We start from the raw sequence: 25,298 nt of genomic DNA, 5'->3' as shown, positions 1-25,298 counted from the left end.
TTATGTTTTCTGAGTACGTCACGCTAAGGCAACATGTGAATGCCTGTGACTGTATTTCTGTAAGCTCTCTGGTCAACTTATTTTTACAAAACTTTTGTAGTTTCTACATTTGGCTTTGAAATAATGCTGGATCTAATATTCACTTTACTCATATCTATATGAGTAACATTAAAAATGCTCCCAGCTAGTCAATTCTTTTAAATGTATATGCTTTCCTACTTTCATGTTCCAATTGCTGCACATGATTGATATATTGTTCTAAATGAGACCTAAGAAGAAGAATTCATCATAACACATTAATAACAGAATCACTTACATTAATTTAAATGTGTTTATTTGTAAAATTTCAGCTAAGTTTCATAGCCATTGTCAATACAATTACAGAAAACATAAAAAAAGAGAATAACAATTTAACTGAAAGTGCATATCATGTGCACTAATCAGCTGTGATTAATATGTTATTATGATTGATATATATGCATTATGTGTATTTCAGATTCACAAATGGAAATAGTATAATTTTTGTCAGCAGAAAATGAGTGAGCTAAAAATAGAAGTTAGCTTCTGTTTACATCATTAATAATAATATACTCACTTGACCATTTCCAGGCTGACTTTTCCTCGTTCCATCATATCAACAAGACGGCCTGGAGTAGCCACAAGCAAATGACACCCACGATCAAGATCCTTCATCTGCTGCACAGGATCTGCACCTCCATAAACTACACAAGGACGTACCCGTGAACGATAAGCAAACTTGCATGCTTCATCATGAATCTGACATGCCAATTCTCTTGTTGGTGAAAGAACAAGAGCTAATGGATATTGCTTCAATCTTGAAGGATGTCGTGGAGGCTAAAAAATAGTAAGTTTCTAAAAATACAAACAATTTTAACTCACTGATTTTAGTCTTGTAATTAACAAACTATGGATGGGTACTAGTTTCTAGAGGAAAGATAGTATTGTTACATAATTTATAATTTTTCAGATAGCTTTTGGCTAATTTAATGAAAAATATACTTATAACGTAAGCCAACAAAATGATTTTTTTTTTAAAAATGTTTATCATAAGCAGCTCTTTTCTTGCTCTTTTATATGTTGGTGAAATTTCTCATCCATCCCTCTGTTCACTTCAACATTCTCATGGAAATTAAATAACAGTTCACGAAATGAACCCTCAAAACATATTTTACATTCTTTTTTTTTTTTTTTTTTTTCAAAATGTCATGAGCACTGACCTAAACATTTGAAATCTAGATCTTCGTTGTTCCCAAGAAATTTTGCAACTGCATTATTAATAGCACCCAGTGCAGCTTTTTGGCTGTCAATGTGCTTTCAAACTTTATATAGCATTTCACAGTATCACCATCAGAATTATGTGGGAAAATATCAGAATGGAAATTGGACAATATGACTATTTGTACTATGTTACTATTACTAAATAGTTTAGAGAAATAACAACATAGACTAGGATATACATTAAAATAAATTTTTAATACAAATCCAATATTTCAGCAACATCACGTTGCCATTTTCAACAGGAACTTGTGAGCAAGACACAAGATAAGGGATGCCAGACTTATATGGTCTGTAACAAGAAGTTAAGCCGTATTTTTTTAGGATTTTTGTAATTTTTTCAGAGGTGCCTCTGATATAGGGTATGGTGATGGATTTAGAGTAATCCTTGTTGTGTGTGTGTGGGGGGGGGGGGGGGGGGGGTTAATTGGTTTCAATATTTTTTGGATTGTTTTGGGAGGGTAGTGTGTCCCAATTTACGATTTCTACTCTAATCTTACAAATTCCTTTTATCTATATTCTTCTAACTTCTGTGCCCAAGATTTTACCAAAACTTATACCAATATCTAAGTTATTGCTCCCCGTAGTACCCCTAATATTTGTATTTATACTGCGCCTTTTGGGATATTTAGTTTAGGATATTACATACATAAACAAGGAGAAAGAACTCAAATATATCTGAAAGTGTAACTATTGCAGTCGTGACACTTAACTCGATTCTCAACTTAAATTTTCCGTGTGACTAAGTACAATATTTTCAAGTGGTTATCAACTGCACCATTTATGTTGTCATAAATAGGGAGAAAGTCAATCTCGAATATATCTCTTAGTATTTAAATATTATTGCAGTCGTGACTCTTAATCTCTTTCCTCAACATTAAATTTCCCACATGATTAGGTACGATGATTTTAAGCGGTGCATTGGATTAGCAACATCAGACAATTCTTTTATCATTGAACAAAAGGTTTATCAAGTTTCTAAACATGGTACAATTCAAATACTAAACTAAAATACTTATAGACTAACATTAAATCATTACAAGCAATATGGCTATTTGTGATTATGCCGCCATACACATTAATTCATAAATTCACCTGATGTGAACAAATTAGATCAATTCACACTATCTGATTTTTCATACTGAAGTTTAACAAATTATTCACTGCTAACACATACTTGTGACATTTCAATTATTTTATACATTACATTAGGCATTCAATTCTTAGGATACGTAATTACTTAATTCACACTATTCCGTTATACCGTTATTTGCACTAACACACAATTATGTCATTTAAATATCTTGTGCTGTATAATAGACATGCAAAAATACCTTAGGACTCTTAATCATTCACAAATCTTTAACACTAGTCAATCTACCCATAACACATTCTATCATATACTAAAGTCCTAGTATAACTTCAACAGTTCTGTATTGGAATCACGATACTTTTCACAGACAAATTTCTAGCTAACATAGGTTATGATTTACAGTACCTTTCTTGAGCTCTTCGTATGGGCCTTTATTCTTTTCCAAACGAACCTCTGGTATAACTTCTCGTAACTCTGGAATACTTTAACACACGTATATTAGCTCTACTATCAGCAACGGGGACATCGATCTCTTTACAGCTTTCTGCTTTGCATAGTTATCACTAGCGTCGAAACGAAGAAGATCCCTCCTTTTCTAGGACTCTATGGCAATTTTTCCTTTGCTTCCTACTCGGGAAAACGGGAATCGAAATCCCGCTCACTTTCGTTTCCGTGTTGTGACGAGGAGATATCACCCCTGTCGCCACTCAGGAAAACCCCGTGAACTCCACCGGAACCAAAACCTAACTCCAAGGCCAAAAGCGACTATCCAAAAAGAGTCCTCCAAGGGGGTTACCAACCCTTTTATAGCTGCTCCCCTAACGGTACCTTTTCTTACTTTCTTTCTCCTCCTTCTACTTGTTTTTTAATCATCGACCAATTAGGGTGGCATTTTCTTGCCAAACGTCATTTGATCGGCAAGCCCGTTCTCAATGTTTCAATCCGGGGATCGGCCCTAAGCAATAGCTTTGCTTTTCTTGTGCTAGCCTGACTTAATCCCCTTTCAAACTTTTTCTATGAATTCTACTTAATAACTTAATCTCTCACATAACGTATTTTATGACTCACCCATTTCTACTTATTTACTTAACTCTCTCATTTTTAATCGTATTACAATATTAATCTATACTTTCCTTTGTTAGCTACTTATTTAGTTAGAATTCCTTATTTTAAGTCGTATTACAATATTAATACATTCCTTCCTTTATCAGCTACTTTAACAACAACCCTTAAGTTTTATACATATTACTGGATGCAAGAAATTTTCCATTAAATAATTCATTTTTTTTTTTATGCAGGGGTTTTAATTTATGATATTTATTCTTCATGTTACACCATGATAGCTGAGAATACTATATTCCTAAGATATCAGGTGTAACAGTAGCCACTGGCTAAGAAAGTGTTGAGAATGTGGTTTAGTTCTGTGGTTAGGGCATTGTCATTTGAACAGATAAGTTTAGCCCTGTTGTGTAGTGTCTTAAAGAAACCATATTATTGTGAGGAAGGGTAGTGGGATTGTTGGTGAATGTATCTGCCTGTATGGTTGGGTTTTCTATAGACTGAGAAAACCAAGGTTCCATCAGGCTGGCAGGCGACTAGTGTGTCTAAGAAAGGAAGACAGTTGTTTTTTTTTTTCTTCCAAGGTGAATTTGATGGGGTGTTGGTTGTTTAAGTGTGTTAGGAAGGAGAGGAGTGCATCAGAGCCATGTGGCCAAATAGCGAACACATCATCTACATATCGAAGCCAAATGGTTGGTTTTTGTGGGGCAGAGTTTAAGGTTTTCTCTTCAAAAGTCTCCATATAAAAGCTGTCCAAGGGTGGGGAGAGTGGAGAACCCATGGCTGTCCCCTCTATTTGTTTGTAGAATTTTCCTTGCCAAACAAAATAGCCTGAGTTCATTGTGAACTGAAATAGGGCTGTGATATCGGGAGGAAATTTAGCTTGGATTAGCTCTAAGGATTCTTTGAGTGGGACATTTGTGAATAAGGAGGAGACATCAAAGCTGACCATTATGTCAGTGTGTTTGAGTGTAAGGTTTTCTATGCTGGCTCTGAAGTGGGCTGAGTTTTTTTTGTGTGAAGGTGTGTTGCCAGTATAATGTGTGAGAGCTTTGGCCAAATGTTTAGCTAGTTTGTATGTGGGGGAATCAATGCTACCCACTATGGGACGTAATGGCACATTTTCCTTATGTATTTTTGGGAGTCCATATATACGGGGGGGTATGAAGTTAAATGGTTTTAATTTGTTAGTGACTTCCACAGGCCAAGAAGTGACCTTCTTAAGGAGCCCGTATAGAGTTTTCAAATTTGTGAGTTGGTGGGATTGTACTCGATAGGGAGGTAAGTAGCCCGATCTAACAACAGAGCTTTTTGCTTACCTGTATAATCCTTTTGGAACACCAAAATATTGAAACCAATTAACCACAACCCCCCCCCTCCCCTCCCTCACAACAAGGATTACTCTAAATCCATCACCATACCCTATATCAAGGCACCTCTGAAAAAAATTACAAAAATCCTAAAAAAAAAAACGCCTTAACTTCTTGTTACATACCATATAAGTCTGGCATCCCTTATCTGCTCCACTAACCCTCCCCCCCAGACCTACCTGGTGTATACCAGGTCCCTTGCAGCTGTAAGCTGTCCTACTTTGGCCAAACAGGAAGGACAGCCAATATCAGAATTACAGAACAAGGACTACATCCGGTTCCACCAATACAGCCACTCTGGTCTTGCAGACCATGCTCTGGATACCCGCCATAGAATACGGTGGAAGAAAGCCACGATCATTCACCGTAGTAAATACAAGTACGAAAGGCTTTTCATGGAATCAGCCTCAGCCCTAAGAAACAATCCGAACCTCACCAAATTTGGCTGCATGAGACTGCCTCAAATTTGGGAAACCTACATAAGAAGACCTCAGCCCAATCGCCCAAGAATACCAACATTGCCTGCTAGGGGGCACCAATAGGACTTTAGGAGAAAGAATAGCTTCCTGCTTCGTCCTCATTTACTGTTTGCTGTACCTGCGTGCACGTGTCTTGCTCACAAGTTCCTGTTGAAAATGACAACGTGATGTTGCCAAAATATTGGATTTGTATTAAAAAGTTATTTTAATGTATATCCTAGTCTACATTGTTATTTCCCTAAATATTTAGTAATAATGCATAACCAACGTCTAAGCCTTTCCACTAGAAATATTTGTGCTATGATCCCATAGAAGGCTCTACAAAGGAAAAAGTGGAGGAATTTTTTGAGAAATGCCTCCTGACACAAAAGAAAAAGTTGTTCATTATTCGCAATCTAAACAGCAGAGTAGGAAATGATTACCAGTGTTCTGAAAAATGTGGAAAAAAGAGCAAAGCTAATAATTTTGAGCACCTAGTGAACCAATATAAAGATGTGCAAAATTTCACATGAAGAGAGGATGCAAAAAAAATCTATGTAGTTCTTGATGTGAGAAGTGGATTTTCCAGTAAATGAAAATAATAACAGAGGTATTTAAAAACTTTAAATGTGAAAATGCAATCTACTACTGGTCTTCATGGAACACCTGGTTTATGTATCTTGGGAAGACCATATAATCTAGGTGGATGAGCATTAAAAAAATGTTCGTTGCATCAGGGCTGCCCCACACAAAGTAAATACTTGTCTGCATTATTATCTTCATTTACTGGGGAATCAACTTCTCATATCAAGAACTCCATAGATTTTAAAACAAAAAGTTTGTCATCTACATTTAGAACTTTCAGATATATCTTGATATGGCATCTCTTTTCACAGACATTCCTGTGATAGATACTATAAAAGTACTTAAACGAGATTTTTCTCTGGATATTATCAAACTTTGACTTTGTAATCCACTTTGGAAATGTGCATACAATACAAATTCTGCCAACAGGTAGAAGGCACAGCTATGGGTAATCCAAAACCTCCTACACTTGCCAATTACTATATTGAGCATTTTGAAGATTGTGCCCTTAAAGGCATTTCTCCTAAACCTACAGCATGGTATAAATAAGTGGATATTTTTCACCATCAGTTTCGAAATTATCCATTTCAAAAATAAACATGTTTCATCCAAGAATACAGTTTCCCTTAGAACAGGAGAAAAACAATTGACTAGATATTCTTCAACCAGATAATATGCATTTTCAGATTCACCAATTTTTAGTTTTTAGAAAGCAAACATACAGATCGTTATATCCATGCTACTTATCATTATCCCAGTCTAAATGTTGGATTCATTAAGACCTTATAAATTGAACAATTGAATTATGTCAAATCTGCTTTTATGAAAAATGGCTTAATGAATTGTTTATCATTCTCATATATTAAAGGAATTTCTGAATGTATTGCTAAAGTTCTAAAACTTCTTAATATTGCAAAATCCTTTAATCCTGTCGGGAAGATTTCTAGCTTCCTTTCAGCTTTCCAGGTGTCTACCAGATTCCCTGCTTCTATAGTTTGTCTTACTTTGGACACGGCTGGCAGATCAGCAGCCATCCACTATGAAGAACATATATCCAGTATCTTGAACCTGAGCAGTCTGGCCTAGCAGAATATGCTAAATCGAATAAAGTCTTTTGGAAGAAACTAAACTTTTATATAAAAGTAGATATTATATAAATACGAGGCTAATCTTCTTGAATGGCAGGCAGTCTCAAGTAGAGTGATGTGGGCAAATCACAGAATGGGGAATTGGACAATGAGACTTATTTGTGCCTGTGGTCCCACAGAAGGTTCTACTAAGGTTGAAGTGGAGGAATTTTTTGATGCTTTAGAAAAAGAAACTGACACAATGAAAAAGGAAAATTTGGTCCTTGTTGGGGATCTAAATAGCAGAGTAGGAAATAATTGTCAGACATACAAAAATGTTTTGGGAAAATTTGGAGAAAAGAGAAAAGAGCAAAGCTAATAATAATGGCAAATATCTGTTGGATTTCTGCTCAGGACATGGACTGGTTATTACTAACACCATGTTCCAACATAAAAATGTGCACAAATTCGCATGGATAGAAGAGGCAAGGAATAAGAAAAGTCTCATTGACTATGTTATCGTTGATAGTGATGTTTTCTCCCTGGTGCAGGACACGAGAGTGTACAGAGGATTTGAAATTGGAAGTGATCACTATTTAGTCTTGAGCAAGATAAAATTGAATTTCATATTGAAAAGAATAACATGTAAGAAAGTTTTAAATCGAATAAAAGTTGAGCAGCTCTCAGATGTGAACTGTAGACTAAAATACACAAAGATTATTGAAGAAAAAAATGAAAGAGTTTGAGAACAGGAACCAAACCTTGGAGATTCAGCCAGAGAGGCATGTGGTGAGGTTGTCTGCAAGGATAGAAAAATCAGAACTCCATGGTGGACACAGGAAGTTGAAGAGTCAGTCAAGGAAAAGAAGAAAACATATCAAAAGTTATGCTTTTGATATGACAAATCAAAAGCATAACTTTTGATTTGCCAAAACAAATGGCAAATAAGTCAGCTTTTGCTCTTAGAGAATGCAGAGACAAATGTAAGAAAGCGAAATGTGTAAAACTAGCTAAACAAAAGTCATGGGAGGACTTTGGCAAGAACATAGAAAATAAATATCAAGACGGTGGAAAGATATTCTGGAGGTTGTTGAAGAAGCTTAGAAATGGAGGAAAGAGTGCTGTAAAATGAGTTAGAGATGATAAAGGTGACATGAAAACAGGAGAAAAAGATATCTTTGAAGTGTGGAGTAATTACTTCGAAAAATTGCTAAATGAAACAAGAAGTGACAGCACAGTGGTAAAAAACACTCAACAGGCATAGTCTAGAATACATATCCATACTTGAAGTAGAAAAAGCCACCAAAGGCTTGAAACGTGGAAAGGCAGCAGGAGTAGATGATATTCGACCAAAAATGCTGAAGTATGGTGGTATAAAAGTTTTACAGTGGCTGCACTGCATAGTTCAGAATGCCTGGATAGAGGGACGAATTCCCAATGATTGGAGTAGAGCTCTCATAGTACCTATATATAAAAAGGGAAATAAAACTGAATGTGAGAATTACAGGAGGTATAAGTTTGTTTCCATCTTTAATTTTCCAAACAAAAAAAAAGAGAAAGTTAGAAAAAAAAATGCTTATTCTAAAAATAACCTCTCAAACCAACAGAGTTCTATGTAATACTGATGTCTTCTTCCGTGTAATCCTGTGTGAAGGAGTATCCAGGGCATAGCCCATCAGTCCCAACTTGGCATACAGATGACTGCAGACATAATTTTTGTGTTCCTCGTCTAGGCGCAAGAAACTTTATACAGTCCATGTACATGCAAGAGGATGAAGTTGATCTTCAGAGAACAGTTAAAGGTAGCAAGCTGAGTGAGTGGCTTGAACGTGGCATGGAGATCATATTTGCAGAGAACTATAGCTATCTTTTCTGATGTAACCTTACTATATAGGATTGGAATAATTTTGTTGGAATCTCGTGTGTTGGTCGGAAGAGGATACAGTCAGTATTTGATCTATTTTATAGGGGTTGTAGCCCTTGGCTAATAAAGTGTTGCAAAAGGTATCCAAGCTCAGTTTCAAGGATGTGTCAATAGTGTTTTGAGGATGCTACACTAAAGGATAGTTTCCCACTAACACCCTTACTGACTGTGTAAGAATCAGACGGAAGTTGAGTTCAGCAAAAATGAAATGTTTTTACACATGGACAAACAGTGCTAATCTGAGAAATGATTAGTAACCCATGCATCAAGCGAGCTAAAATCATGGGCCCTCATTACTGTATTACAAAAAGAGCTTTCAGAAATCCTTAATAATGTGGTCTATTTTACATACCATTTTGGAATATGCTACAAGTAGAGAATTTAAAATTAGAACTGTCATTTACAGAAAATTTTCAGCTCTTCAACAATGTAGCAGTTCCCAACTGCAACAAGAACACATGGTGAATCAATTATTGAGGACATATTTCACCATCGCTCAAAACATTTTTGGAAATAATGACTAGCATGGAACGTGGTATCTGTGATTGTTCACTCAGAGTGGCTTATAACATTCATTTGGTTGTAACAGATATTCTGACAAAATCCAAAGCTCCCAAGAGAAACATTCCACCTAAAGAAATATCAGCACTTAAAAAATTTATTATAACCAAAGCAGATAAAGGAAGTGCAAACGTCATGGACCAAATGTATTACAACAGAAAAATCAGTCATTTCTTTTAGAACTTCCCTGCTTATCAGATAACAAATCAAATCTCAAAAGTTACACAAACCTTATGTCAAACAACCCTAGATATATGGGTTCCCCAAAATTCACTTCTTCTTCTCTTCCGTCTAAGACGGGTTGAGTCTTCTCTTCAGCAGGATCTTCCAGTCTTCTCTATTCCTTGCTGTTCGAAAAAGTTCCTTATATGTTCTGCATCCCAAGATGTTCTTTATTAACTTCAGCCAGGTAATTCTTGGTCTTCCGGGTCTTCTTTTTTCAGTTGGAAAAGTATTGATTAGGACGTTAGGAAGTCTGACTGCGTCCATGCGTACAGTGTGTCCATACCATCTCAGTTGTTGTTTTCTAATTTTTTCTATTATTGTCTTTTTATACAATAGTTCTTGTCTGACTGTGATGTTTGTTTTCTTTTCTATCCAACTTGTTCTATTTATTTTTCTTAAGCATTTCATTTCAAATGCCAGCAGTTTTTTCTCCTCTTTTTTTAACTGTCCACGCGTCTGCTCCATAGATGACTGTTGGTATAATTATTGCTTCATATAATTTGATTTTGGCTTGCTGAGATATCTTGTTTGTTTTCCAGATTTTCTGTAATTTTCCCATGGTGGTCCATCCCATTGCTATTCTGTGTTTGATTGTTTTGAGTTCATCTATTGTTTCTGTTAGTTTTGATCCAAGGTATATGAAGTTGTCTACTTGCTCTATTTGTTCTCCGTTTAGGGTGACTGAGATGGTAGTTCCGTTTCTCTCTATTTTCATCACTTTTGTCTTTTGTATATTTATTGTCATTTCATATGTTTTACAGGTTTCGTTTAGCTTGTTGATCAACTTTTGTAGTTCATTTGGGGTTCTTGCAAGAAGGACGAGATCATCTGCATATCTGATATTATTTATGTTTAAACCATTGACATTGATTCCAGGCTCATTGTCTATTGCCTTCTTTACAACTTCTTCTAGATATATGTTGAATAGGCATGGGGATAATGGGCATCCTTGCATTACTCCTTTTGGGATCTCTATGGGTTCTGTTGTGAGTGTGTCCTTTTTAATTATTGCATTTGTCTTAGAGTAATTTATCAGAAACGGTATTATATATTTGTCTATTGCTTTTTCTAGTAGAATTTTAAGAAGGATTTCTCTGTTGATGTTATCGAAAGCTTGTTTAAAGTCCACAAAACAACAATATAGTTCTTTATGGTCTTCCAAGCTGAGCTCTGCTAGTTGGTGCGATGTGAAAATTTGGTCTATTGTTGAATAGTTTCCTCGGAAACCAGCTTGTTCTATGCCTATCATTTCTTCATAGGTGTTTTTTAATCTATTTTGTATAATTCTTATGAATATTTTATAGGTGTCTGGGAGAGTAAATTGATTGGTCTGTAATTTCTGCAGTCTCTTTTGTCTCCTTTCTTGTATATTGGGATGATCTTTCCAGTTCTCCAGTCATCTGGGATCTCTCCTGTTTGTAGTATTTTATTGAATAGGGTTGTTAAATATTCTATTGATATGCTGTCTCCATATGACCACAGTTCAGTAGGGATAGTATCAATGCCTGGTGCTTTATTGTTTTTCATCTGTTTTATTGCGTATCTAACTTCTTCTTGTAAAATTTTTGGGTGATCATTATTTTCTTCTATTGTTGTCATTGTAGTTTTGTTTCCTTGGGGAAGATAGTCTTAAAATGGTTTGACCAGATTTTTCTTATATATTCAATATTCCCAGTTTCAGTCATCATGTTGTTTATCATTGTTACTGCTTTTGCTGAGAATTCCTTTGTAATTTCTCTTACAGTATCATGGAAGACTTTTAGGTTGTTTTGTTGGTATACTTCTTGGCATTTCTTAGCTTTTTCTTCTAACCATTTTTCTTTGGCTTTTTTGCATAGGTTATCAACTTTATTTTTTAGTGCTCTCTATTTTTCTCTATTCTCTTCATTGTTTTGTTGGTTTACAAGTATCTTGGCCTCTCTTTTCAAAAATTCACAAATTGCTAGTATTTCCCCTTGTCCCTTTCAATCCAATAGTCGAGGGCAGTAACACCTACAAATTGTCCCAATATTTATCCAAATCATTCGCCCTTCACTCACACATGGACAACTCTCCCCCCAATTTATTAAAAATTCCCTGCACTAGAAAATTAATGAAAAAAAAAAAAAAAAAAAATCCAATCCTTACAGATTTTGAAATCACTTCACTGTTCACTGACAGAGACCCTTGGCCTAATTAAGCCACATTGACATAATCAAATTATTCAGATTCACCATGTATTTTGGTTATTTCTTATGGAAAGGAAAAATACACAAACAGTTCGATGGGACTGCAATGGGTTCCCTTGTTTCCACTAGCCAACTTCTACATATGGAACATTTTAGAAAGCAAGCACTCAACACAGCACCACTTAAATAGCCAATAGTAGGGCTGCCCTATATTGATGATGTGTTTGCTATTTCTCCTTACGTCCTAGACACATTGGATATATTTAGCACATATTAACAGCCAATATCCTAAATAAACTTTACAACAGAAAAAGAAAATAATAACTGTCTCCCGTTACTACATATATGGCATAAAAAAATAAATTAAAAAAAAAAAAGTTTACTCATCAAACTAAGGTTATTTGATCAAATGACAGGACTTCTTGAAACTGAGCCCAGGTACTAAACAATGGCATTTTAGTCAATGACTACAGCTAAAGTTTCCTACAAATATGATCATGCCATTGTAGAACTACTCATTCAGATAGCTACCTTTATCCATTCTCCTAAAGATCAACTTCAGCTTCTTTAGCTTCATCCTTACACATTCTGGAATATAAAATTCCTTATACATGAAGTTTAGTCTACTTTGGACTCATAGATCAGTTAACATATACCTTGAACAACTGCCAATCTTGACTTGCCATACAATCGTCTATATGGCAAGTCAAGATTGGCAGACCATCTCTGGATACCTCTTCACATAATAAATTTGGTTTAATCCTTTATCCAAGTGTGAGTAAACAAAATTTGCACCTGAAAGTATCTTCAGGACTGGGGTAAGGAGGTACAAAACCGGACAACTTGTTGCAAAGGTGGAGCAAGCTAACATAACTCCTATCTCAGTATCTCCCATAATGCAAAAGTCACTGAAGAGACCTCAATAAAGGTCGAAACTAGTCTGGGTAGTGGCTCGTCCCTTAATGCATAACATTATACATATCCGCAAGGAGATGTGTTTTGCATTATGGGAGATACTGAGATAGGAGTGATGTTAGCTTGCTCCACCTTTGCAACGTACAGAAATGGTAATTGGTTTTCTTTCTCAAGTTCTAAAATGAATTTAATTTTGTGGTGCAAAGAGTTTGATCTTGCTTAGAAACTCTAACAGCTCCTTTTCAGTGTTTTCCATACAATAAAAATGTCATCCACATATCTCCACTACACTGCAGGTTTGGGGGTCTAGTTGAGATAAAATTTTACTCTCAAATTTCTCCATGAAGAGATCCGCACAAGGTAGTGAAAGATGGCTTCCCATTGCAAGGCCTGATAATTGTTGATGAATAGTTTTATTCGATGGAATTAATTCGCCTACTTATTTATTATCAAAATACCTTGCAGGTCTCCTTAAGGCACACATCTGCAATTCGGATACTTACATAAGTAACTCACAACATTTCGTGGAGAAATTAAGCAACATCTCCAATGCAGACCTTCTAGCAAGCCTGGATGTTACATTTTTATTCACCAACATTCCAGTAGAGGAAGTAATCGACATTTTAAGAAGTCTCTTCCCCCAAGATACCACTTCTCTGTTCCATCATTATTTAAAATCCAACTTTTTCCTATAGAATAAAACTATTTATCAACAATTATCAGGCCTTGCAATGCCCTCTTTCACCACCTTGTGCAGATCTCTTCATGGAGAAATTTGAGAGTAAAATTTTATCTCAACTAGACCCTAAGCCTGCAGTGTGGTGGAGATATGTGGATGGCGTTTTTATTGTTTGGAAAAACACTGAAAAGGAGCTGTTTGAGTTTCTAAGCAAGATGAACTCTTTGAACCACAAAATTAAATTCATTTTAGAACTTGAGAAAGAAAACCAATTACCATTTCTGGACACTTTAATTAAGAAACAAACAGATGGACGCATCAGCCTTACAGTCTATCACAAACCAACCAATACACATCGATTCTTGCACTTCACTTCTTCGCACCACATTTCTCAAAAACTTAGCATTGTACGTACGCTAAAAAATAGAGCCGCTCTCATTATGACAGATGATAAAGACCTCAAAGATGAACTCTCCCTGATATCAAATAACCTTACAAAGAATGGTTATCCTAGAAAATTGATCTACAAGATACTTTTCTGTGACCCACACAAAGACAGTCTGAAGATATACAATATAATTCCACTATCGTAATTCCGTATACGGGGACAGTTTCCAATAAGATTACCAGACTCCTCAAGCCACATGGAATACAAGTAGCTTTTAAACCTTAAAAGACCATCTGCCAATTCTTAAGATCTCCAAAAGACAGTCATCCTTTTTACAAATATGCCAGAATCTAAACATCCCCTGCCCGTGCGGCATGAACTATATTGGCCAGACTTCTAGAAGTTTTGAAATCAGGAAAAAGGAACACATAGGAGACGTGAACAATAACAGAGAAGACAAAACAGGGTTAGCCTTTCATTTCTCGAGGATAAACCATACCATAGAATGGGACAAAAGCTCCGTGCCCTACTTAGAGGAGGATTTCCGCTCTCGAATGATAAAAGAAGCCACAACAGTTATTCGTTCAAAACGAAACCTAAATAGAAACCAAGGATTAATTCTGCCTTAGATCTGGAAGACCCTCATTAGATCTTTAAACAAGCAGAAATTAAATTTTGCTACAAATTACAGAATGTTTCTACATAACAACAAGTGAGATCATACACGCTCTATGCGTGTGATGTATGCATTCCTTTGTTATTTGTAAAAATGCAAATATATTTGGTTCATTTACAATTTTAGTGTAACAGCTTTAGCGGTTAAATTGTCTTAAATCTATATATCTTTTACCCTGACGAAGCCAACAGCTTAGTTGGTGAAACTGGTTGGTTTAACTTATTTTGAAATAAATCTGACTTACAAACCCAAATAGAAGTCAATCTTTCCTATCTACAATTTTCCTCCAAATCAGTCTGTTACCTATCAAGACTCCAATATTATCAGGTCTTATATTTCTGTCTTCTAAGTAAATTTTATACAGTAAAATTAATAAAGTTCTAAGTAGATTGATACAATAAAAAATGCCTTCTAAGGCATTTTTTACTGTATCAATCCACCTATATCTTGGTCTTCCTCTGGGGCATTTTCCTGCCAACCTGGCAGAGAACACTTGTTATGCTAAATTTTCCTCTGCCATTCTGCTTAAGTGATCATACCACCTGAGATTAGTTCTGCTAATGCATTCCTGGATGTTGACAAAATCAAGTTCTTTCCTAATATCCTCGTTTTAAATATGATGTTGCCATTGATGCCATCTGTTCATGCTCCCGATTTATCTTTCTCAGGACTCTCATATCTGCAGTCTTTAGTCTTGGTCAAGTGTTTTACTTCTAACCCAGCCCTCAGATCCATAAGTTAAATTGGTTTGAACACTGTCTTGTATACAGCTAATTTAGTGTGGCTAATTTCTCTCTTATATCATACCAGCTTTGTTGATTCTGTTGTCTATTTCCAAATTTAATTTATCATCTTTGCTAAAAATCGTGCTAAAGTAGCTGAAATGTTTTACTTGTTCTATAGGTTCTCCATTCACAATACAGTTGATATTTTCAGTTTTTCTGCCTATTTTCATTGTCTTTGTCTTTTTAATACCGACCATCATACCATATTTATTACAACAGTTATTCAATTTAGTCAGGGAATCTTCCAGACTTGTAGCGGAAATATTTAGAAGTATAACATCATCTGCATAAAGCAAAGGGCTGGCATTAACATCTCCAACTTTGATATCGTGTTTAATACCACTTTCCTTTATAATGTGATCCATATAGATAATGAATAACAGAGGGATAATGTACATCCTTGTCTGACACCAGATTTTACATTAAACCATCTTCCTGTACGTCCTTCAATTCTGTCATGTTGGAGGCTAAATGGATTGCATACAGCACTCAGAAAGGATTAAAAACAGAATTTAATTCTTCCTATATTTCGTCTCTGTCAATGAGACATCTTCAGGGATTACAAAAAAAACTAATCTAACATAAAAACAAATAACAAACAATACTAAGCCCAACCACGTGGTTGGGCTTAGTATTGTTTGTTATTTGTATTAAAGTCCTATCTAGGTGGAGTCTTAGTCCTATCTAGGTGGAGCGCCCTCTAAGGGCAGTTGTAGGTGGCCTGGAATGTAAAGTGGTACCTCTGGTGATAAGCGTTTCCCAAATCTTAGGAAGATTAATGCAACCATATTTGTTAAGATCTGGTTGATTCCTGAGAGCTGCTGCTGGTTCTAAGAATAGTCTTTTTCTTTTGAATTTGCTGTGGTGGAACATGGTGGTTTTTCCCCATGAGATCCTGTGGGTTGTATCCAAGACATGGTCAGCCAAGTCTGACTGACCATAGTCATGGTTGCAGATGTATGACTCATATTCCTCCAGGCAGATAGAAGCTGATTTGCCTGTCTGTCCGAAGTACGCCAGTTTACAGGAATAGGATACTTTATAGACTTCAGGCACTGAATGAGGAGGGTGCTGATCTCTTGTAGAGCGGATAAGGGTAGCAAGTTTGCAGTGGGGCCGAAATGCTTTGTGTAGGTTGTACTTTTTTAAAATCTTGACTATTTTTTCAGATATGCCATGAATGTAGGGCATGGTGAAGGGAAGACCCAATGGTACACTTTCCTTCACAGTATATAGAAAAACCCACACACACAGGCAGATACATCCACAAACGCTCGCATCACCACCCTGCTCAACAATATGGCATTATTAAAACTCATACCAAGAGAGCCCACAATCTTTGTTCCAGTGGAACCGCACTTACAACTGAGCTTGACCACATACACAACACTTTCATCTCCAATGGCTACAGCAATCACAGCATTAAAAAAAAAAAAAAACAGGTCTTCTCTTCAAAAAGAGGTTAGAAATGCCGTCGCCATACCGTACATCTGTGACACATCTGAAAAAATAGCCAAGATTTTAAAAAAGTACAACCTAAACACAGCATTTAAGCCCCACCACAAACTTGCTACCCTTACCCACTCTACAAAAGATCAGCTCCCTCCTCTCTCAGTGCCTGGAGTCTGTAAAGTACCCTGTTCCTGTAAACTGGCATACTTTGGATAGACAGGCAGATCAGCTACTATCTGCCTGGAGGAACATAAGTCATACATCTGCAACCACAACTATGGTCAGTCAGGGCTGGCTGACCATGTCTTGGATACAACCCACAGGATCTCATGGAAAAAACCACCATGCTCCACCACAGCAAATTCAAAAGAGAAAGACTATTCTTAGAATCAGCAGCAGCTCTCAGGAATCAACCAAATCTTAACAAATATGGTTGTATTAAGCTTCCTTAGATTTGGGAAACGCTTATCACCAGAGGTCCCACTTTACATTCCAGGCCACCTACAACTGCCCTTAGAGGGCGATCCACCTAGATAGGACTTTAGTGTCACCCATGTAGTTGGGCTTAGTATTGTTTGTTATTTGTTTTTATGTTACATTAGTTTTTTTGTAATCCCTGAAGATTCTCATTGACTGAGAAGAAATACAGGAAGAATTAAATTCTGTTTTTAATCCTTTCTGAGTGCTGTATACAATCCATTAAGCCTACAACATGATGTCCTCACAGCACTTAAGCCTCTACACACTAATTCTAACTGGTGACTTAAAACTCAAATAAACACTAAGTATTGCTTGATATAATGCTCCATTAACACCATATAATTGTAGCATTTGGAATAGCATTTCTCTTGGCATCTTGTCATATGCCTTTGTCAGATCTACAAAACTTAAATACAGATCTTTGTTATATTCCCATGATTTCTCAACTATTTGTCGTAAAGTGAAGATCTGATCCTGACAGTCACTATTCGGCCTGAATCCAGCTTGTTCTTCACCAAGGAAATATTATTATTATTACGTGGCACCTCCAAGAAGTCCAAAGACTCATCGAGGGAGGCACCTGCTCTACAACTCTCCGTCTCCACCACTCAATTCACCAACTACAGTAAACTGCCTCATCTATATCAACGGCATCTACTGCCCGCTGCCACCACTAGTATTTTCACAGATCACAAACATCCATGTCCACGGTGGGATTCAAACCCGCAGCCTTTTGGCTGGAGAGCAAATACACTAACCACTCAGCCAACCAGGCTGGCAGTTTATGACAGTTAAAGAAGGTATTTAATACAACAAACCAAATTCTACTGATTAACAACATGCATGGCATGTTAATGCATTAAATGAAACTTTGTTCTGTAAAGCTCAAAAGTGTAAACAATAACATTCACTATCAGCAACCAGATTCAGAACTATAGACATAATTCTCACACAACACTTTCAAGAAGATTGCAAAGTCCTTCACACTCTCCTAACCTTACGAGAAGTGAGTGTATAACTTTGTAGTCTGGAAAAATTTCTTCTGAACATTTCATTACTATCTTTTTTACCTCTATTTTGAGTGGATGTAAACTTGTTCACGTTTAGTAGTGCGGGTAACTAAGAATTAAATGATGCAAGAATCTGTTCTGGAGACCAGACATGGAAATTCATCAAGACATGATAGCATGGCGGTCTGAAAATGGGGGACAAAACCATTCATTCTTAATTATAAGGGTTCAGTAAACAGCTGGCTTTCTCTGCTCAACAATATGCAACTGCATCACTGGTTTCTTACTTTATGGAATTCAGGTTATCGTACTCATCTTCTTTAAGTGGTATAATAATTATCACTTTGAAAAATGACTACTGATACACTCAGTGGAAATATCAGTGTTGCATTAAAGCAACTTATGAAATAAAGGACATATGAAATAAAATTTATTATTTCATATGTCCAACTCTTACAGAAAATCCTGGTGAAGAACAAGCTCGATTCAAGCCAAATAGAGGCTGTCAGGATCAGATCTTCACTTTAGTACAAATAATTGAGAAGGCATGGAAATATAACAAATATCTATATTTAAGTTTTGTCGGTCTGGAAAAGGCATATGACAAGGTGCCAAGAGAGAAGCTATTCGAAACGCTACAGTTATATGGTGTCAATGGGACATTATATCAAGTAATACTTAGTCTTTATTTGAGTTGTATATCAGCAGTAAGAATTGAAGGAAGTACATTATGAAGGAAAGTGGTATTAAACATGACATCAAAATTGGCAGTGTTAATGTCAGCTCTTTGCTTTATGCGGACGATGTTATACTTCTAAATAAATCTGCTACAAGTCTGCAAGATTCCCTGACTAAGTTGAATAACTGTTGTAATAGATATGGTATGAAGGTCAGCAATAAAAAGACAGAGACAATGAAAATAGGCAGAATCGTTGAAAATGTCAACTGTGTTGTGAACGGAGAACCTGTGGAACAAGTAAAACATTTCAGCTACTTAGGCACGATTTTTAGTGAAGATGGAAAAATTAAATATGGAAATAGACAACAGAATCAACAAAGCTGGTATGGTAGGAAGTCAATTGAATAAATTCATATGGAATAAGAGAGAAATTAGTCGGAACACTAAATTAGCTGTATACAAGACAGTGTTCAAACCAGTTTTAACTTGTGGATCTGAGAGCTGGGTCAGAAGTAAAACACTTGACCAAAGACTAGAGACTGCAGATATGAGAGTCCTGAGAAAGATTAGAGGTGTGAACAGACGGCATCGATATCAATATCATATTAAAAACGAGGATATTAGGAAAGAACTTGACATTGTCAGCATCCAGGAATGCATTACCAGAGCTAATCTGAGGTGGTATGGTCACTTAAACAGAATGGGCGAGGAAAGATTAGCAAAACAAGTGTTCTCTGAGAGGTTGGCAGGAAAACGACCCAGAGGAAGACCAAGATATAAGTGGATTGATACTGTACAAAGTGCCTTAGACGATAGAAATATAAGATCTCATAATGTTGGAGTCTTGACAAGTAACAGACTGATTTGGAGGAAAATTGTAGATAGGAAGTTAGTAATGATGTAAATTTTTCATGTAGTACTATCATATCCTGTACACCCCTTGAGGGTACATGGCAGGAATTTGATGATGATGAACTCTTACATGTTACTAAAACACTGAAGAAATTGGTCTCAATGTCAGGTTCATTTTTAGAGGCCTCTTCTTAATCTGTTTAGTCACCAGTAAAATCATAAAACAACTTATTTAAGAAATACATCTTGAACAATTTCTTCATTAAATGTTGTGAACAAAACAAACAAACAAAAAATAATAATAAAAAATTGCATATAACACTATCATAACAAACAACTTAAGTACATTAAAAAATTTTCAGCAATGTATGAAATATCAATACCGGAGGAATATTCTTTGGTGGACCAGTTTCATATATCTGATTTAAAATGGGAACAAGAAAAGCAGCTGTCTTTCCAGATCCTAAAAAAAGAAGTAAAATAAAACTGAAAAGAACAGCATAAATTGCAAATACATTATTTTTTTCACAGTGAACAAAACTGTTAGTAATAATGTATATTATAGCACTAGTATGTTATTTCTAAATTCAGATTTACTTACTCTTAATATTTAAAACTCTATAATATGATGGCAAGTTTGTCTATGATGCGAGAGAGAGAATGGACATGACAATGACCAAAACCCCACAAATATGTCTGCCTGCTCACCCATGGCAAGTAGCCACAGACAGGGAGGGGGGGGGGATATTTTTGATTTAATAAAAATAATTTTCAAAACTTTATTTTTTTATTTATTTATTTATTTTTTTTTTTTACTTTCAGAAAAAAGGGAATATAAAGGTCTATTCTGGTAACAAAAATTAATGTAACAAATTATATTTAAAAATAGTAATAATGAATAAATAAAATAAATAAATTTTATTCAATGGTTCTCACAAAGCAATTTTCCACAAACAATGATACAGCACCACTAATCACTCTGAACTTTGACTTTAACTAAGATATATCATAACAATAATGGGGGAGGGGGATTTTGGGTGAGTACATTTTTTTCTTGGTGAATAGGATTTTGCATAATTTGTTGATACAATGACAATATATAAATACTATAATTTATAATACTATAAATTAGTACTTGCAAATTGCCAATCACATTCTATTGAGATATGAAGTTTTGCTCAAATCAGCTCAGTTCATATGTTTGCTACTTCATATGCAGTCTGAGTAATAAATGGCATTGACCATGCCTATTAATCCAGTCTTTGTTGCACTCTCAAATACACATCATACCAACAACATTGGCTATTATTTGTATGTACATACACATTATCCAAAAATGTCTGGAAACATGAACAAAAATTTACTTTAAACAATACTTATTGTATTTTTCTTCCCTTTTCACACTAATGATTATACCCATGCCTTTAAATTTAGCAGAATGAAATGAGATAATCCTTTTATATTGATTGTGATCAGTCTATTCTTTTTTCTTGTAATGACAAATGATGAGACTTACCTGACTAGGTTAAATAATAAGGTAATGCAGTATTTGATTTCAATGGTGGCCAGCAAACCAGAATGGTGCCACTATCCCCATTTCACAATTAGTTAAACTTTCCTAATCAATGGACAAGAAGGAGAGGAATAACTAAACAAATCCAAAGATCTAACCTAAATTCTCTTGATTTCTATCTCTGGGGCTTTGTTAAAGAAAACGTTTATCCTATAAAAACGTAAACCTGTAGCACCTACGAGAGTAAATGAATATCAGCTGTTGCAATGTTAACTTCAATATGTCTTGTTGAATACAGAGTAACATGGGAATTTGTACTGCCTAGAGATTTTAAACAATATGCTCAATGTTTTTCTTCAAATGCAACAAACATACTGTTTAAAAATAAATTTTACCTCATGTTTCCAGACTTTTCCAACACCCCATGAGTGAGTGAGTGAGAGATTATTGCAGAAGTCAGTCATCCTTTTACCCAATCCCATATCTTTCAACTTATGTAATAGCCTTCAATGCTATAGCCTGTCAAAAGTGCCACAGTTTATCCATTCCTCATTGTCTAATTTAAGCAGTGAGCAAGCTACTCAAACATGGCCTTCCCTTAGTAAACCATGTTGTTCACCACAGAGAATAGATTCTGTCAACCCATTTTTGTATGTGCTTACCAAATTTTCTAAAATCTTTACCACTCCAGAGGTGCTGATAGAAACAAAAGATACATCAGTCTTTGCACTCTTGTGCAATGGAAATATCATACATTCTTTCTACAGCAAGATACCACTTCGGTGGAATATTCCTCCCAGAAGATACCAGAGTGGTATCTTCCTATACTGAGACTAAAATTATCCAATCAGGTCAAAAGTATGGTCAGTTCAGATAATCACTCTTTTAGCATCTATGCTGCTGATATCCCATTAGCCTCTATTCCGGAATTCTTATTCAATGTATGCAACAGCTCCAGTACTTTCTCCTCATACAATGAATTTCTTGATATATTGTAGCAATGGCACTGAGCACCATCTTGCATACATGAGATCAACATCTCATAGCAAAATGGACACTCATTAGTTAAACAATGTCTTCTGCATATGGCACCTGCATTCAGTAACTTTAATGACAACCCAAATTTTTCATACTCAAACTTTGGCTTTCTGCACAATGCTTTTAACTTTTCTAGCCTGTGCCATATAATTTTCACAAGTGATGCGATCCTTATGCACACGATATTCCTTCCTACAATACCAATTCTTTAAAGTTTAGGGACATTCTGATATTGCATCATTTAAAAGTATTTTTTTAAACACTTTCCATAAAGTGTCCATATCCTTTTCATCCTTCTCATGTAACTAAATGTAGTATCCTCCTGAGTTGTTAATAATTTCTTGCTTTGTAGTTCACAGCATGCAACCTTTTCTGAATGGAACGTCCATATACTTAGCCACTTCCCATATCAATACAGCATGATAACTGTCACTAACTGAAGGCAGAATTCTCATGTCAGACTGACGCCTCTTTTGACACTATAATCAGGTTTTCACTCTCTGACCTCAAGTTCCTTCTATCACGTACTACTTGTCTTGCAACAGCTCAATAAATTTGGCCTTGCATTTCTCATGAGATTGATATTGCCCATTTGCGCACTGGCTCAAATGATTAGTGAACTATGATGATCATTCATTTACCACACATCAATTTAATTTGGTAATGCATTTCATCATCAGTTCCTAGTGATGATGACATGCATTATGCTCCTAGTGATGATGAAACACACCATATATGTGATCTTATCAGAGTCCACCTCACAACAGATAGCCTTCAAACTCATTACTGAATTACAAATTACAGTAGTGAACAATTTAATCTGAACACTCCCATTTTAAAGAAAATTTTAATTTTGCAAGAAAATAAGTACAAATATTAAACTCCCATTTTACCTAATAATTTATATGTGCTCCTCTGTTCCTAATAAGTTCATTAATCCACTTAGTCATGGACTCTCCCAACGTAGAACACATTTTATTATTTTTTTTTTTTGAAAATTAAAATTTTATTTATTTTTATGAATCTTGAAACCATACTTTTATTCCAATTTTTGTACACTTTTGCCCAGTTGAGTCTCTTTTTCTGCAGAGCTTTCATCAACAGTTGTTTCTTTTTTGGTCTGTGGGCAGTCCTCCCTGCTTCCAACAATCTTCAATGGAATATTTCAATGTCAGAAACACTAAACCCACTAGCTGTCAAGTCACTATTTAAGTCGACAGCAGACAATCTTGGATTCATTTTGCTTTTCCTAACTAGTAAACAATCTTGAGAAAGTGTAGTTTTTCCTTTTTCGCACAACATTTTCCTTTTCTGTCAGGAGAAAAGGTACCCATTTCCCTAAACCTCTTTAAAATTGCATTAACAGCATACCCAAACCAACACCTCACTCATTGGATGTGCGCTGAGAAAGAGTGCATATTTTTGATTGCTTTCTTGAAGATGTATACATTTCATAACTACACAAAATGAATTAACAGTATACCCAAACCAACACCACACTCATTGGCAATTTTTCTTCGAGTCATGGATGTGCGCTGAGAAAGAGTGCATATTTTTGATTGATTTCTTGGAGATGTATCCATTTCATAATTACACAAAACGAATAAAGCACTACAAATGTAAACTTATTTACACTATTAAAAATGCATAACACTATTAATAAACATTGTAGAGCATAACAGCATTAATAAATAAATATTAATAAACAGTCAAAACACATAGCACTCAACCAAAATAGTAAACTAAAACCAAAACTATTGTGAATTGAAACAAAAGCCAAATCAAAACCAAAAACTTGACTAAGATTTTGGCTGTTCAGATTAATTTGTTCACTACTGTATTACTAATATTGCAATTATAGCATTTTACCCTAACACAAATGAAAATGTCGGACATCATTAGCAGCACCCCCCCCCACCTTCTCTCTCGTTCCTAAAAACATTACTATTCACACTCAATACCACTTAGCATATCTGAGATATGCCTATAATCTGGACCCACAACATAAGTAATCACCAAAACTACCACTCCATTCCTAATACTCCTGACATTTGCATGCAGACATAACTCATGCTAAGCTTTTTTTTTTTTTTTTGTACACACTCACCTCTATAGTCTGCATCACTGAGTTGGTCTACTTGCAGATTAGTCTGAAGTGGATAAGTACATCATTTTTTCATCATAATCACCTCTGTAATTACACACATTTGTATCAATAATACAAATGAATGGCTTTGTTGCCCTTACTGGAAGTTTTTTTTCACTTGGTTAGACTATAAATTATATATTTAGTTTAATCCTTTATCCAAGTGTAAGCAAACAAAGTTTGTGCCCGAAGTATCTTCAGTCTTCAGGATGATACTTCAGGTGCAAACTTTGCTTCCTTACACTTGGATAAAGGATTAAACTAAATATATAATTTATAGTCTATCCAAGTGAAAAAAACATCCAACATCTTCTCTAATCCAGAGTAATTTAATAATAAGGTGTGACACCTTTTGGCAACTGGCATATGGAAATATGACTTCTGCATTGCTTCAAACTTGGTATCACCTCTGGGTCTGGCTCCCACTGAAGAGACCCCAATAAAGGCTGAAACCGGTCTGAGTAGTGACCCTTCCATAATGCATAGCATTATACATTTCCTTAAGGAGATAGGGATACTTAAACAGAGATTGCCACCATTTCTTCCATCATAACAGTTTCCTAGACTCTCCATATTAAATCTCATACCAATAAATCATTCTTGCAGACTCCTGACCCTATTATATAAATCTATTGTTCCCACAAACTTATTCCACACATCTAAAAACTACTAGCCATTCTTTCTACACAGATTGTGCATCGCATCATTTGCAACCATAGCCCTTAATTCAGTACTATCATATCTTGTTAACAAACTAATGATGTTCAATCTCACTCTTCACTCTAGATTCTTACAACAACCTGTTCAAATCCTCTCATACTGTATTCATCACTATTTAAATCATTTGCACTTATGAGGAGTGCAATTCCATTTACTTTT

At 35.5% G+C, this 25,298-nt stretch overlaps 1 protein-coding gene across 3 annotated transcripts in view; it reads right to left on the bottom strand.

Annotated features, from left to right (window-relative positions):
• bel (ATP-dependent RNA helicase bel) overlaps nt 1-25,298 on the bottom strand; it is a 312,654-nt gene that overhangs the window by 112,649 nt on the left and 174,707 nt on the right. For all 3 annotated transcript variants that reach the window (XM_090413999.1, XM_090414000.1, XM_090414001.1), the window contains 2 exons: nt 20,106-20,185; nt 596-855 (listed from right to left, as the gene is read on the bottom strand). In XM_090413999.1, the coding sequence (XP_090270125.1) occupies nt 596-855; nt 20,106-20,185 (340 nt within the window). The remainder of the gene's footprint in view (nt 1-595; nt 856-20,105; nt 20,186-25,298) is intronic.

Source organism: Typopeltis vanoorti, chromosome 24 (assembly GCF_054136105.1).
Source record: "Typopeltis vanoorti isolate ZY-2024b chromosome 24, IOZ_Tvanoo_1.0, whole genome shotgun sequence".
In the NCBI taxonomy this organism is placed as follows: Eukaryota; Metazoa; Arthropoda; class Arachnida; order Uropygi; family Thelyphonidae; genus Typopeltis; species Typopeltis vanoorti.
This window is presented reverse-complemented; position numbering and strand designations above follow the sequence as displayed.